The sequence below is a fragment of the Schistocerca piceifrons genome, chromosome 6 (assembly GCF_021461385.2).
Source record: "Schistocerca piceifrons isolate TAMUIC-IGC-003096 chromosome 6, iqSchPice1.1, whole genome shotgun sequence".
In the NCBI taxonomy this organism is placed as follows: domain Eukaryota; kingdom Metazoa; phylum Arthropoda; class Insecta; order Orthoptera; family Acrididae; genus Schistocerca; species Schistocerca piceifrons.
In genome coordinates, this window is record NC_060143.1 from 115,303,305 (window position 1) to 115,319,939 (window position 16,635).

Consider the following 16,635-nt stretch of genomic DNA (forward strand, 5'->3'; position numbering starts at 1 on the left):
CCTATCTCAGACAAATGGCAAAAGACTGTTGCAAACATTGAATGCTGTGATTGTTGTTAGTGGGGATAGGTCTCCTAATATAACCTTGGTGGCCGCTGCTCATTGCCATTTGGCTTTCTGTAAGTAAAAACTATGTTGGCAAGCTCTCGATTTAAATATGGAACCATTGTGTACAACACTGTATCACATCCACTACAAGGTAGTCAGCAAGAGAATTGAATCAGACACAACATTACCAATTACTATGACAGGAGAGGGTGCTCGGGCACAACGTATGAGGAACAGTGCCACCCTTTAGGAGGAAACCATACATACTGTAACTGTCATTGCATAGTACAGTGTGTATTGGACTGCAGTATCTGTAATGAAGTATGAGTGAATGAATGGTCTCTAGCATGGAAACCATGCATCTCTGGACATAAGTTCACTAGACCTTTTGTGTTCTGTATCCTCTCATTGATCAGTCCCTAGAGTTTGCACACAGTGGAAAAAACACCCTGTATATACCCAGTGTACAGAAGATGGCCAGATTGTTATTTCTCCAAGTAATTCATGTAAATTTTGTTGTCCAAATCATAAGTAATACTTTGTTGATGCCAATGACCTTATTAACTTTCTATAGAACATTTTTCTCTGGGATAAATTAGTATCTGAAGTTGTCTCCTTAGTGTCAAAATAAGCTCACCACACCCAGCCTTACATGAAAATCAACCTCAATGTTAAACACACATCCCAGAGTACATGCTGCTGGTGGATGCAGCTGAATGATCATCATGGATGGTATAATGCAAACACAACCAGTATTATGTTAAGAAGCAACAGGGGCAGTTTTCTACTAGGGATGGTCAGAAGCAGAAACAGTGGCCGAGCGTAGTGCTCACCCCAGCATTGCCAGTGACCAGGGTAGACAACGGGACAAGAGTGAGATGTTGGACAGAGAACACACTGGCGATGCTGCAAAAGCATCACACAGCTGTCTTCTAATGTGCATACCACTGCAGTGGATAGTGGTTAGAGGAGGAACAAAAAAGTCTGAAAATGTCCTAAAATGAATGGCACTGAATCGGAGTTCTTGCTATGGAGAGTGCTGCACCTTCAATGGCTATGGAACGAATGACAGAGCTTAATGAACTCAATGTTGAAAATAGGGTTGTGATAGGAAGGCCCAACCAACCTACATTGATGGGGCTGTCCAGTATATTGTGCCTCCAAGTTAAAGTCGCACACCTTTTCTGCACCAAAAAACATTTCTATTTAACACTCTCTCCAAGGACCTGAATTCTCTGCACCAAATTATATTTCTATTTAACACTGTCTCCATAGACCTAGGTCCTAAGGGCTTCAAAGTTGCTTGTTAGAAGCCCAAAGAAAAGCAGTAACATGTCTTTTAAAAAATGCTGATTCATTAGGCCTGGCTTATAGTACCAGGTAACGGCACCTTCCAATGGTTACAGTAAAGACTTCAATGGTAGCAAAGGTGGAGAATATGAACTCTGAAATGGCAAATCTGTTGAAAAATGTATCCTGTTGTCCAAGGCTATTTAGACAGAGGGTATGACAGTGCCACACGTTAGTGGTGGTACCTCAGCAGCAACTATTCCATGTGTCAATGGTAGCTAAATCAATAAAATTCCAGGCTCGCAATCTGGTCTTATTATGGGAATTCACAATTTACAAAATGTAAAGTTTATATCAAGGATGCACTGCCACAAATGATGAATCCACTACTACATTTGTAATGCATTGGGATCTAGGGTTCTGGGCAGCCTCAACATTCGCAGCAAATAAGAAGTGGAGTGTATTGAAATACCTTTAAGTTCAAAGATAGGTTTGGAACATTAAGTATAAATTCTCTTCTGAAAACTGTAAAACAAAAGGAAATGGAATCATTTCTGTAGAAGAATCATTTACAAATTTTACACTCTTAGATAAGAATGTAGTTGATACACAACTTTACAGAATTTATAAAGGGAAGCCAGCAGTGCAAATAATGGAAAACATACAAATGGTTGAATCAACATTTTCTGCAAACAAAACAAAAAATCTGTAGACAGAGCAACAAATATTAAGTCAAAATCACAACATATGGCAAGAATAAAAGCTATACCCTTATAAACTGAATGAACATATAAATGAAGATAACAGATGAAATTTGCAGAAAGTAAACTAGTTTTGGGATTTTCTAAAATCTGAAGTCTCCACCATATATAAAAACAACAATAATATACTTCTTGGCAACTTCAGTCCACAAGTTGGGAAGTAAAATAAATTTAAGGATATTGTAGGCAAATATACAGCACCCTTAAGAACAAACAGAAATGGTAAAAGACTGATCAACATGAGTAATATGCTCCAGTTAGAAGTAACGTCCATGAATTTTGGCAAACTACTAAGAAACTACAAATCTACGAGAATTTCAGCTGGACCCCACATCAATATTCGTAAGGAATTTCAAGGAAATTATCAGTGTTAAAGCAATCAGAAACAGAGAATTTATTTCCTGTCTTTATCTGGCTATGGTTAAAATACGTTTTCTCCCATATGAAATAAAAAAGAAGACCCAGAAAGTTATCAAATACAACTCCAGTAGAGCAGTATGCAAAAGAAAACGGAGAAAAATTTAAAGAAGAAATTTAGTCAGCTAAGAAAGGTGACTGGCATGAACTCCATGTACAAATTACCAAAGTGGCAGAGATACCTTAAGACTGACTAAGAATAAAATGACATAATGAAATGAAGAGTGTGAAGAAGCTCTATAAAAACGGGCTCAAAAATGGAAAGAGGGAAGGCTTTTTTTAAAAAAAATAAAGATAAAAACACCTTGAACATTTCAGACAGCAAATAAAAAAACATTGAAAGTAATCCAAAAAATAAAAAATGAAACAAAATTTAAAAAATCTCAGTTTATAAAAATCCAAGAAAAATTCCACCAAAAGTAATACCAGAAGTTTTTACCATACTTTCAAACACATGCTTAAAATATGTCAAGTACCAAGTATTTGTTTCAAAGTTGAAAATAGCAAAATTTGGTTAAATAACCAGGAAAATTGTGAAATATCAGCAAAATTTTTTGACAGGCTCTTGAACTGTCTAGTTCCAACAGTTAAATTACAATTTTTAGCAGCACCTGAATATTCTGAGGAGCATTTCCTGCCAATAGTGCTAGAAATTCATGAAGCCACCAATACATTCAACAACAACGAAAAAGTTAGTGATGAAGACTATCCATACAGAACAATTATTGAAATGTTCAGAACCAATGATTATAGGATACACACACTTGCTTTTGAGAACATTTGGAAAACAGAAAAGATTCCTGAATAGTAGAAAATAATATTAATCCATCCATTACTTAAAAAGGGTGGCAAAACAAGTCAACAATAATTACTGAAGTGTGTCACTTCTGCCACTGGCATATAAAATAATATCAAAAATTCACCTGAACAGAGTTGCTGAAACTTTGTACAAACAACCTTTTCAAGAAAACATTTGATTCTGTAGGCAGAGAACAACAGATACTCCCTTTGTCAGAAAAGTTCCAGGACAAGGTTTCTTTTTTCTTTTTTTTTTTAAAAAAAAAAAAAAAAAAAAAAAAAAAAACAGAAAATTGCACTTACCAAGTAATGATCCTAGCTCCTGTTGAAGTAGTCCCATTGGCTACCTATACACAGCTGCCAGTGTTTCTGGAGGTCTTGGAAGCAAGAACAGAAATTTTTAAACGCGATGCTTCTAAGCTCATTTGTCACAGCCTGTGGGATGTATGTGATATATTGATGAAGTTTTCCTTTCAGTTGCCTTTCCACTCACAGAAACAAGAAAAAATTGCAAGGCGAGAGCTAAATCTTCACGTAAAATCTTAAGACACACATCAATTACATTCTTCTGGTATCGCACAGACAGCTGCATGATGGTCTTCTTGCAATAACTGCCTTGCACACTCCACGTCTGCATCCGTAAGTTCTGTAGACGAGTGACCAGCTCCGGGATTGTCTTACCCTGAATCTCTGCCTCCATGAAACCTTCTGAGCCACTTGAAAATGCGGCTTCTTGAAAGTGCCTCACTCGCATATACTTGCTTAATGTTTCACTAGTAGTCTTTCCAAGCTAAATGCAGAACTTACTTAATGTTTGCCTTTGCATACAATCAGCATCCACTGTGTCATGATAACTAATGTGTCAAAAACCCAAACAAATGTAATCCTAAGCACAGCCCTGCCACCTAGTGAGTTTGCACAGAAACATGGAGAAGGTCATTTCAAGGATGCATACATATCAGGTAACATAAAAACACCATTTGTTCCCCCTTAGTAGTGTAAACTCAGAAATTTAAAAAAAAAAAAAAAAAATCTGTCCTGGAATTTTTCTGACAGAGGGAGTAAAATCATGAGAGAATTTAGTGTTAAAGCAAAATCAGAAAACAACATTCATGAAACACCATCAAATACAATATCTACAGTGAAATATATGGCAGAAATAATTAGTATTGTACAAGGGAATTGTGACTCAAGACAAGCACCAGCATCAATGCCTCATGTGGCAGTAGGTAGAGGAAGCAAACTGTTACACAGTAGAAAGTGAGAACTGTAGTGGCAACTGTTGAAGATTTGATGCAGTCTGTTGCAGATATACTGCGAGATTCATGCTTCTCTGACTGCTGTGTAGACATATGTAGATTGCTATGCACCTATGACAAGTACAGGATTTTCCAGCTGCTCACTGGAGCTGGCCTCTATTGTGGTTGGTGTACTTTCATATGCACATTTCTAGGTACAGATTTTTACACACACATTGTGTGTACCAATTTCTTCACTGTAACAGTGATGTTGAAAAGGCAGGCACTCGTGCCTTAAACAACAAACTCCCTTCACCAGATGGTATACATCTGATTAATTTCCTGAATCCTCTTTCCTCCTCCATGTAACCAAATGGTCTTGCTTACAGACAGCAAGGCTCTCACCACAATTAACACACAATGACATCATCTACATAATCATACAATGTAGGCTTACAGGCATTATTTGAATCCTAGGTGATTTCTGTTTTATGGGCATTGTACTATGGTCCAGGGCATGTTTCTGCCCCTAACACTTCATCTACTAATGTTACAGACATCATCAAAGGCTATAAAGACTCAGACAGCAGGTTCAAACTTAAATAAGCCAACAAAGTCAAACTGTTTATATGTAACCACACAACAGTTGTATCGTGAAGTTATTAGATGGCTGCTTAAGATCACAGTCATGCCGACGCTTGAGAGGAAGGATTGACACTATTTGCTTTACTTAACACTAAGGTCCACAAACTGTCTAATATCAATCCTTGTCCTCTTTTGTTAAAATTGGTTTTTGTTTTGAATTTCTTATGTTTTCTCTGTACATCTTAGCACTGTAATGATATGACCCTGATAGAACAACAGTATTGGAGAAACAGATTTGGAAGTACTGTGGTCCTAGTGCATGACCTGCTACTGCCATTTCCACATTTCCCAGACAATGATAGCATTAAGAGATGGAACATTAGGCACAGAAAGGTGTCTTGGACCATGGCCTGGTGCCCAATAAACAAAAATCACCAAGGATGCAATGGGATGTTGTCTGACATTTACATGGCACTGTAGTGTTTGAGTGTGAGAGAGAGAAATCCTGGCATTTAAAACACCATAAAGGGCATAGGATGTAGTGTTAAGTGCCTGCTTAATACATTCTGTAAATTTGGATTATTTAAAACCAGTATAAATACTGCAAATGTAAGTATGTGAACCAAATTTTCTGCATCATCCTTCTCTCATGCCATCTATTAAAATCATTATTACCACTCTTCAAACTGTCTAGACACTACAGATCCTTTTACTTCTCTCTGTTTTCCTCCCCAACACCTTCAAATTTTCCATAGCTGATCTTCCTCAACCAGGTGACATACATTTTTCTTTTATTATCTATGCTTTAAAAAGCAATTTTAATTTGTGTGGTTTCTCCATTATTTTTGGAAGTTTGTATGTCTTTCATAATTAATAACGCAAAAAATTGATGAGAAATTATTCCTTTTCGTTTAATGTATTTTTATTTATATCCATGATTACTTTTCTTTTTCACTGCTGAAAACCACCTTTTCACAACTTTTCTCTTTGCCACCATTAGTCCACATGCAATTTTATTGGCATCTAGCCTGTTGCAGTCTCAAACATCTAATTTTTATTGGCATCTAGCCTGTTGTAGTCTAAAACAAAGTACCACATACAATATTTACCTAATGTAAACCTGACAGGCTGACATTTTTTCCTGCTTAACAAAATAATATATAAATAGGAAGACAGAATGTAAATTTCTAAGATACTTGCCTAGGATCCTTAAGTGAGTCCAGGAAATGAGTAAAGTTGGCAATACTGCTAGAAGCCAAGTGATTGATCTTGCGCAGAGCATGTGGTGTTGGCCGACTATCACTTGCTTGTAATCGTTCCAGTTTTATGTCAAGTATATCAGAGTAAGTAAGTGCCAATTCATACCACAGCTGTCTACATACAAGCATATAGTACTGTGGATTTAGCTGTTGTAAGACTGATTCCAAAAGATCCACACGTCGTTTATGCATACGACTCTGTCTGAACAAAAAGATAAGGTACCAGTTAAATAATGAATGTTTTAGATACTTTCATTCCTAAGAAAATATAACAAAATATTAACTGTAACTATGAAATTTATTCATACAATTATAGTTGTCTTTACTTCACACTTTTCTTAATCTATATAGGAAGGGAGGGCAGGTGGGAGGGAGGGAGAGATTTAAGGACAGTGGTCCCTTTATCTATCAAAATAGAGTACAGAGTTGGAAGAAACTGGTTTATTCATATATATATAAAATAAGAAAAATAATAATATTAAATAGGAGACATTTCTTACTGTACTTCAAAATGATATTTATTTGGTCACAAACCAGCTTTCCTCTTCTTATGCCATTGTTGTGTGACAACTGAATGTTGTGAACACAGATAAAATTATGTGCACAGATAAAATTATGTGCATTCTTTTGTGTGTGCACATGTTGATGACTCAATGTTTTGGCTAGTCTGTGAGTGGTCTCCTTTACCCCTAAATTATTTACATCCTGGCAGAACTTTCCTTACTATACTTACATAGATATTATTTATACAGAAGATATGAAATATACAAATATGAGGATATGTAGAGTATTCACGTAAGAAAGAATTACATATTTATTTATTTATTTATTTATTTTGACATGCAGAAATAGCCGCATTAACTAAAAAAGGAAACAAAGTTTTTTATGTGGGGCTACCTTTAATAACTGATGAAAAATAATTCTGAATTTAAATTAAATTTAAGTTATACAAATATTGGATTAAACCTGTAAATTCAGCTTTATTTATTTATCAGTTGTAGAATGTATCTCCACACGAAAAACTTTATGTTTCCTTTATTGTTAATGGAGGCCTTAGCTATTTCTGAATGACACAAAAAATAAATTATATCTAATACTTTCTAAGTAAACACGCTACATGTCAAGACTTCATGTCTTCTGTATAAATAATATCTGTGTAAGTCACATGTCATTTTATCTTTGTTCGTGACATTCAGCTATCTCCACACTATGGCCCAAGAAGCTGAAACCTGGTTTGTGACCAACTAAATATTATTTTGCAGAACATTGATAAGAGTTTCCTATTTAATATTATCATGTTCTGCCAAACACAGATGGAGAGTTCAGTCATTGTTATGAAATAAGAAGGTTTTCCTGGTCCTTGAGTTAAGACTGACAGCAGGACAAGACAAAGAAGAGAGTGGCAGAAAACATGATCTAATAAATAGCTACGTGCACATTATGGACCGCACTATAAACTAAAATGCTCCTCCTTGTTATTAAAAAAGAAAAAGAAATTACAAATTATACTGAAAAATAAAGTGCTGCATATGCAGAAATATACATCAGTTTGAAAACACAAGCACTAAATAAATTACATAATATTGCAGTGGTTGTATCACAAGGTCCTCTGCAATCTACCATTATCCAGTCTCCACAAATCATGATCTATATAAGTAACTTCTGTCAGTTGTCTTTCTTGCATGGCCTCTACAATTACTGCATTCTAGCCTTTACTAGGTCTACCTTCTTTCTGCCTTCTTAGAGATCACCATACTCATACTTTCAGAGGTATTCCCCCTACATCTTGTATGGCCATACCATTATAGTTGTTTCATTCCAAAGTGCCACACCAAAGGTGTATCCGTTCTTAGTAATTCCCTTGTATGTCTTTGAATCATGTCCTTCCTTACTCATGACAATATATATCCTTTTTTTGAACAATGGAAGCTCCACGTAGGAATATCAACAATATATGAAAAGATAAGATTGCTACTTACTGTACAGATGAGACCTTAAATTAAAAGACACTTACACACAAGCTTTTTGTTACAGTCTTTGCCAGAAAAACAGAAACACATACCATCCACTCACACACCTCACGCACACATGACTGCCAACTTGGGCAGCTCTGGCCAGAGCAGAGTTGGTAGTCATGACAGTGTGAGGTGTGCTTTCTTGTGTGAGTGAATAGCTTTACCCTTTTTTTTCAACACTTTTTTTTCAACACTTATCTCCATATCTCTCTCTTTGGATTCCTCCACTAATTTTCTACATATGTAATTTGTGTTTTCTTCGTGTTCAGATGCAATCACTTGCTCATCCACAAGCTGAAGGTTAACATATACCCTAATTTTCAAATTCCAGTTCAATACTTTAATTTTGTGTCACTGAAAGTCAGTAATTCAGTCTTTCCTGGAAGATATTAAAAACCTGCACTGATTTAATAGTGTATTCCCACATTTTTAAATTATCCTGGTGATTAATCAATGAAATATTGTTAGCTGCACATTTTAGTGATACTGATTGAGATAAACTAAGGCTACAGTTTCTTCTTCGGCATGCCTGTGTGGAAGTCAGCACAGAAACAGCTAAGTGAAAAATCCTTACAATTCATATATTTATTTTTATATAAAAGTAAAGTTCAGAATTTTCCTTTGTGTGAGACCGCATGTACAATGTTCGTGCACCAATTTGAAGTTCTAGATTTGCATATTTGACTGTTCACATTGCTTATGTATAATCTTTTACTGATTGTATCAATATCCATTTGTATTGTGGTATCTTGTGAAATTTAAACATTCATGAGTGCTGTCATAAAATCGTACTATTATCAACTGTAGGTTTAAACTTACTTGTGCTCTTTTAAAATTTTTGAGAACAGTACGCCTAGCTTTTTTCAAAACAATCATTCTCTAATTTCATTTTGTAATTACTTGAGAAATATTCTGTTTTTGAGAATTTTAGGACACTTACAAAACTATATTTTTGTAAGTTGACAGTATGAGCGTCTTGGATATGTAACTTATTTCATGGCAAATCAGTGTTTGTGGTTGATCATTACTGTCAAGGAATAGACCACCCCTGAATTTAGTTGTATACCAGCACAAATAAATGAGCATTTTCGAGAATTTTCAGAAGCTTCCATTGTCCTGTACGCAATATAATTCGTATTAAATCGGTGTTTGTGATTTAGTTACTGTAGCAGTATTCTAACTAACACATTGTGTTACATCTAGTTTTCCTTATACATTGTCTACATTCATCATAAATTCACTCTGTTTTCAAGTTTGTTAACAGCTATAATTAACCTCAAAAAGTTTTAGGTAACTAGAAATTTTTACCACAGGTTTTTCTGTTGCATTAATAGACATCTTATTTTGTGTATTTGCTTCAATTCTTATAGGAAATTAGCACTTTTTAGGTCAACAAATTAAAAGATAATCAGCAGGCTTAATGTAAAGTTATTTGTTCATTTGCCTGTAATACATCACACCAGCTAAAATGCAACCCTACTGTGAATCTTTTTCTCAAATACGAGATGACTTGGTTGACATTTACAGGCTGCTGGAAATTGCCCTGCCTATTGTCAAACAATTGGCAGCTGCTGCAAGTCACAATGTTGGAAGAGCTCCTGAGAATCGTGTATCTGCGATACCAGTATCAAAGATAACTCGAGTACTATCTGCTCCTGCAGATACTGCCTTTTCTGCAGAAAACATGGGATCTGTTATTGTTCATCCACTTGACTGTGAGTGGTGTTTCAGTGGCAGAGCTAGGTGTCCTGTACAGGGCTCAAGGTGTTGTACCAGTCACCCTAACCAACAAGTTTGAGGTGTTGTCTTTCGCTGAAACTTAGTCACTAATCATCAGCAGTTTGAACGTATGTCAAATGATGGTACCCCTTAGGGAAATGGCAGCAAGGGACAGGAAAGGACATCAGGTCCAAAAGCCACAGGAAACAGAGTGTAACCAGCTGCAGACTGTGGCACACGTTGGAACAAATGATGCCCGTCACCTGGGCTCTGAGGTCATACTTGGGTAATTCTAGTGAAAACATCTAAAATAATTGAACTGCATCAGAATAAATGGTGTAATGCAGTCAACCCTGTAAACATGTTCTAACTTAAGTATAAACAGCAGGCATATCCATCCCGAGGTCATTACACCTCTGTTGGGCTGTAACATTTGCAACTGAACACTTAGTATAAAAGTAACATAAAAGGTAAAATTCAAGACACATAATATAGGAAACTGCAGGTTAATTAATAATCCCAAGAAATAACATACTTTACACTCACACACCACTGTGCTTTCCACAATGTACATAATAGTTAGTGTTTTTGTAAATAGAGTTCAGAAATATTAATCCGTAAACTAAACTTTAGCAAACCGGGACTGCAAGGCTCAAAGTAGTTCCAAGGCTTTCACACCAGGCTGGCTCATATAGGGTAACATTGCTCTCCCTCTTTCTATCCGTCTTTCCTCTCATCTGTCATCATATCTGCTTGAAATTTCAATTTTTTTGTGTTTTTTCTTTCAATTTCTAATGTATTTTTAAATTATTATTAGTTTTATTGTAACTGCTGAAAACAATAATCACTGTTTGAAATATGGAATATGTTTTGTAATTACTTGAAAATCTGTAAAATGAACAACCTGTTATAAAATGTAAGGCAACAGGTCTCTAAATGAGTAATAAATCAAATCAAATCAAATCAAAATAATTCTAGCGACTGGCAGAGAAGGTTGACAAGACCAGCCTTGTCGATAGAATTTCAAAGAAACTCAGAATTTGCAGCATTGTCCCCAGAACTGATCGTGGCCCTTTGGTTCCGAGTTGAGTGGAAGGACTGAACCAGAGACTTCGAAGGTTCTGTGAAAAGATAGGCTGCGACTTCCTGGACTTGCACCATAGAACTGTAGGGTCTCCCTAAATGGGTCAGGTGTGCACTGCACATCAGAGGCTGCTACTCAGGTAGCTGACTGTGTGTGGGGTGCACACAAGAATTTTTTACATTAGGTGACTCTCCATCCAATCCAGATAATGATAGCCATAGGAAACTCAGAAGTATCAGTGTAGGACCAAAGGAAATGCCTCCCACAGGTGCAAGTATTAAAATCCTATAGGTAAACTGCCGAAGCATTCACAATAAAGTGTCAGAGTTTGTAGCGCTCCTGAAAAGCAGTGAAACTCTCATAATATTAGGTATACAAAGCTGGTGGAGACCTGAAACTAATAGCAGTGATATTTTTGGGGAAAATTTAAGCATATATTGAAAGGATTGGCAAATGGGAAATGGAGGTGATATATTTGTTGCAGTAGACAAGAAACTCTAATCCACTGAGAGAGAAATGGAAGCTGCATGTGAGAATGTTTGGGTAAGACTCAGTAGACTCAGTATCAGGTGTGGGCGTAAAATGATAATTGGATCCTATTGCCCAGGAGACTCATCTCCTGATGTAACAAAACACACACACACACACACACACACACACACACACACACACACACACACACACACACGTAAATTCTCCAATCATACCATTGGTGGTGACTTTAACCATCAATCAATTGGGAAAATTACAATTCAATTTTGTTAGTGGAGAGCATGATAATACATCCTGTGAAACACTACTAAATGCCTTCTCTGAAAATGACAGAACAGGTACTTCAGAACCCCACTCAAGATGAAAATATATTGATCTAATGGCAACAAATAGACCTGACCTCTTTTAAGGACATCCACATTGAAACTGGTATCAGTGACCATGGCACGGTTATGAAAACAGTGATTATAAAATTAGAAAGAACAATTAAGACAAGCAGAAAGATAAAAAAACAGTAGTGTCATATCACAATGGGGAACTTGAAACTTTTAGCACAGGTCAGGAACATGAAGAGTAACTAATGCTCATGTTTAAAAGAATAGTTGACCATGCACTGGATTGATACGTACCCCGTAGAACAGTTCATAATGGGTGGGGCCTCCGTTGCATACAGTCACTGTAAAGAAACTTTTAAAGAAACAGAGATTACTGCATGACAGCTGTAAAAAAAAAGCATAGGACTACAGATAGAGAGATTCAAAATGAGAGAGGGAGGACAAGGGGATTAGTTTTTTAACATCCCATTGACAGCGAGGTAATTACAGACAGAACACAAGCTCAGATTAGAGAAGGATGAGAAGGAAAGTGGGCGTGCCCTTTGTTGAAGGAATCATCCCAGCATTTGCCTTCAGCAATTTAGGGAAATCACAGAAAATCTAAATAAGGATGGCTGGATGCGGTCTGAACCGTCATCCTCCTGAATGGAAGTCCAGTGTGCTAACCAGTGCACTACCTCCCTTGGTAGATGCTGGATGAAATGCATTTGTCTGTCAAGAGAGCAATGCATGAAGCCTTTAATGACCACCGTAGCAGAATCTTGTCAACTGATCTTTCACAAAATCAAAAGAAATTCTGATTGTATGTAGAGGTTGTTAATGGCATCAAAGTTAGTGTCCAGTCCCTGGCAAATGAGATAAGAACCAAAATTAACGATTGCAAAGCAAAAGTTGAAACGCTTAACCCCATTTTCAAATGTTCCTTTACAAAGAAAAACCCAGAAGAATTGCTCCAATTTAATCCTTGTACCACCAAAAAGATGAATTAAATAATAACTAATGTCAGTGGTGTTGAGAAACAGCTGAAATCCTTAAAACTGAACAAAGCTCCAGGACCTGATTGAATCCCCATCAGATTCTATACCGAATTTGTGGCTGAGTTAGCCCCTCTTACATCTATAATCTATTGTAGATCCCTCGAACAAAAAATCATACCCAGTTCTTGGAAAAAAGCACAGGTCACACCCACCTACAAAAAGGATAGTAGAAGTGATCCACAAAAACTGCCGTCCAATATCCTTGACATCTATTTGTCGTAGAATCTCAGAGCATATTCTGTCCTCAAAGATAATGAGGAATTTCGAACAGAATTACCTCCTCCGTGCCAACCAGCATGGATTCTGAAAACATCGATCATGTGAAACCCAATTCACACTTTTCTCACATGACATACTGAAAGTTTTGGATTAAGGCAAGCAGGTAGATGCAGTATTTTTGAGTTCCAAAGAGCATTTGACTCAGTACCACAACTATGCTTATTATCAAAAATATAACCATATGGGGTATCAAGTGAAATTTGTGACTGGATTGGGGACTGTTTGGTAGAGAGCACACAACATGTTATCTTCAATGGAGAATCATCATCAGGTGTAGAAGCAGCTTTGGGTGTGCCCCAAGGAAGTTTGTTGAGCCCTTGGTGTTCGTATTGATTATTAACGACCTTGCACACAATATTTAAAAAAAAAAAAAGGAAAGTAATATCCTATGACTATAATATCAATGAGTCACTGTTGGAATCTGCAAACTCATACAAATACCTAGGTGTATCACTTTGTAGAGACATGAAATGGAATGATCTTACAGGCTCAGCTGTGGGTAAAGCTGGTGGTACACTTCAGTTTATTAGTAGAATACCACAAAGGAGATTACTAACACATCACTTGTACAACCGGTTCTATAATACTGCTCAAGTGTGTGGGACCCATACCAGATAGGTAGTAGTCGCAGTAAAGCTGCGAGGATGGGTTGTGAGTGGTGTTTGGGTAGCTCAATTGCTACACCACTTGCTTGCAGAAGTGAAAGGTCCTGGGTTTGAATCCCTGTCCAGTGCACAATTTTAATCTGCCAGGAAGTTTCGTATCAGTGCCTACTTTGCTGCAGAGAGAAAAATTCATTCTGATTGAACGACATTTTTGTCACCTACAAACTCTTTATGACGGTTAAAAATTATGTGGAACTATAAAATAAGATAAATTTCCTTTACTTCACATCTGTGGCCACAAATTTTTTGTCATCAGACTACTGGTTTCGGTCTAGTATGCTCACAAAAAGTTTGTGACCATAGACATGAAGTAAAGGAAATTTACTCTATATTTGGGTCACTGTTCGATTCGCGACCATGTTGCAGCTTGTAGGAAATTAGAACAGCACTAATATTTAAAACTCAGTTATAACCCTATAATAAAACCATGCCTATCTGACCATGGTAGGTGCTGGAGTCATGGACTGTGCGGCTGGCCCGGCGGAGGTTCGAGTCGTCCTTCGGGCATGGGTGTGTGTGTTTGTCCTTAGGTTAATTTAGGTTAAGTAGTGTGTAAGCTTAGGGACTGATGACCTTAGCAGTTAAGTCCCATAAGATTTCACACACATTTGAACATTTTGACCATGGTAGGGTCCACTACCTGTCTTACATTTGTGGTACACAATCATCATGTGTACGTGCTGTAAGTGGGAAATTTTAAACAGCCACACTTCCGGTACTGGACACCACTGTACCAATAAGAAAATATTGAACCAGTGATCAGGGCAAAGAGTCTCATAGTACAGGTCTCTTATCACCTCTGTGACTGTCTGCAGCTCAAAACATCCTCTGTGTGCTAAGTAGAAATTTATCATTTTCATGTTATTCCATTCTGAACTTTCCATTGTTTAACATACAAAAATGTTTCAGCAAATATTGGGATTACTGTCTACTATATGATCTATCAATGTGAACAATGAGGAGTTAGTCGTATTCACTTGGTCATTTTGCATTCCGCCTTTGTTCAGTACATGTGGGAATTTTCTTGTAAGGTTACATGGTGTCTTTCGTAATTTCTGCTAACTATTTTTGTGTCTTTCTCTGCTGTTGTAGGTTTGTGATTAATTACTCTTAAATGTATTGCAAAAGTTGAGTGACTTGTCCCATATTTCCATGCTCTGATATATTCTTTCCACCAGGTGTTGAATGTTCTGCTGGTTTGTCCTCCTTATCTTTTATCACATGAGTTGCATTGTAACTGTTATATTCCTGCTTTTTGGTAGATGTCTGTGTCTTTTTTTTTTTAATGTACTTTTGGATTGAACTGTCTGTTTTGAATGCCACGTTTATGCCTTGTCTTTTGAAAATGTTTGTTATTTTATGTGTGAGTTTGTGCTTGTAGGTCACAGTGTATTATCCTGAACCTTTTTTCTTGTCCTCAGATATTCTTTGAGTCACTGTTGTTCTGTTGCTGTGTGTGCTTGTTTGTGTGGTGTTTTGTTGTGCTGCTGTTTTGGCTGAATATGTATCACATTTATTGACTGCATTTGTTGTTTAATTTTTTTGTTTAGCTTTGTGACTAGACCAATATTGTACCCATTGTTTGTTGCTAGTTGTGTGATGATGTCTAGTTCTTTCTGGTGGTTTTCTGTGCTGAGTGGTACTGTGCTGAGTCTATGAAGCATGTATCTGAGTGCTGATTGCTTCTGTGAACATGGGCAATTTGAAGTCTGATATATGATAGTGTCTATTGCAGTAGGTTTTTTGAGGTAATATTCAAAGTTATGCTGACTGTTTTCTTTTTTGATAGTTATATCTAAGAAGTTTATTTGGTTGTCATGGTCTTCTTCAATTGTGAATCTTATGTTTTTGTGTATTGTGTTCATATCTGCATGCAACAGATCAATTTCTGCTGGAGGTGCATAAATTAAACAAAGGATATCATTCATGTATCTGGTCCGTGCTAGAAATATTTCAGATTACAGACAATGTTCTTCACCGGATGTTAAAAAAAAAAAAATCGCACAAGCACAACCCACAAACACATGGCCACTGTCATCTCTAGGTGACAAAGCCTGACTACAACTGTGTCTGCAAAAAAACAGAAACCTCTGCTGGCTTGGATAGTGGGGGTATGGAAGAGGTAGGGTGATGTTGGGGAGCGATGGCAGGGTAGGGTTGGCGGAAATTGCTGATTCTGCCTGCAGGATCATGCAGGGATGTAGCTGGTAGGTTTGATGCGGCCAGAGATACTGATGTGGTCATTTTTGAGTGGGCAGTTGACATCGAGGAAAATGGCTTGCTGAGCTGAAAAGGGCCAGGTGAAGCGAATGGGGGAGGTTTTCAGGTTCTCAAAGAATGCAGATATGGTATGCTCACCCTTGGTCCAGATCGTGAAGATGTCATCAATGAATCTGAACTAGGTGAGGGGTTGGGATTCTGGATGATCGGAAAGGAATTCTCTAAGCAGCCCATGAAAAGGTTAACACAGGATGGTACCGCAGCTGCCCACTGCTGTACCACAGATTTGTTTATAGGTGATACCTATTAAGGAGAAATAACTGTTGGTGGTGATATAGTTGCTCACAATGGCCAGGAAGGAGGTTGTAGGCCATGGGGATCGTGGATATTTGT

The 16,635-nt window shown here is 37.1% G+C and overlaps 1 protein-coding gene across 1 annotated transcript in view; it reads right to left on the reverse strand.

Moving 5' to 3' along the window:
* The window catches only part of LOC124802875 (KIF-binding protein), a 97,245-nt gene that overhangs the window by 30,732 nt on the left and 49,878 nt on the right, over positions 1-16,635 (reverse strand). The window contains exon 4 of the mRNA XM_047263920.1: positions 6,338-6,598. Within this exon, the coding sequence (XP_047119876.1) occupies positions 6,338-6,598 (261 nt within the window). The remainder of the gene's footprint in view (positions 1-6,337; positions 6,599-16,635) is intronic.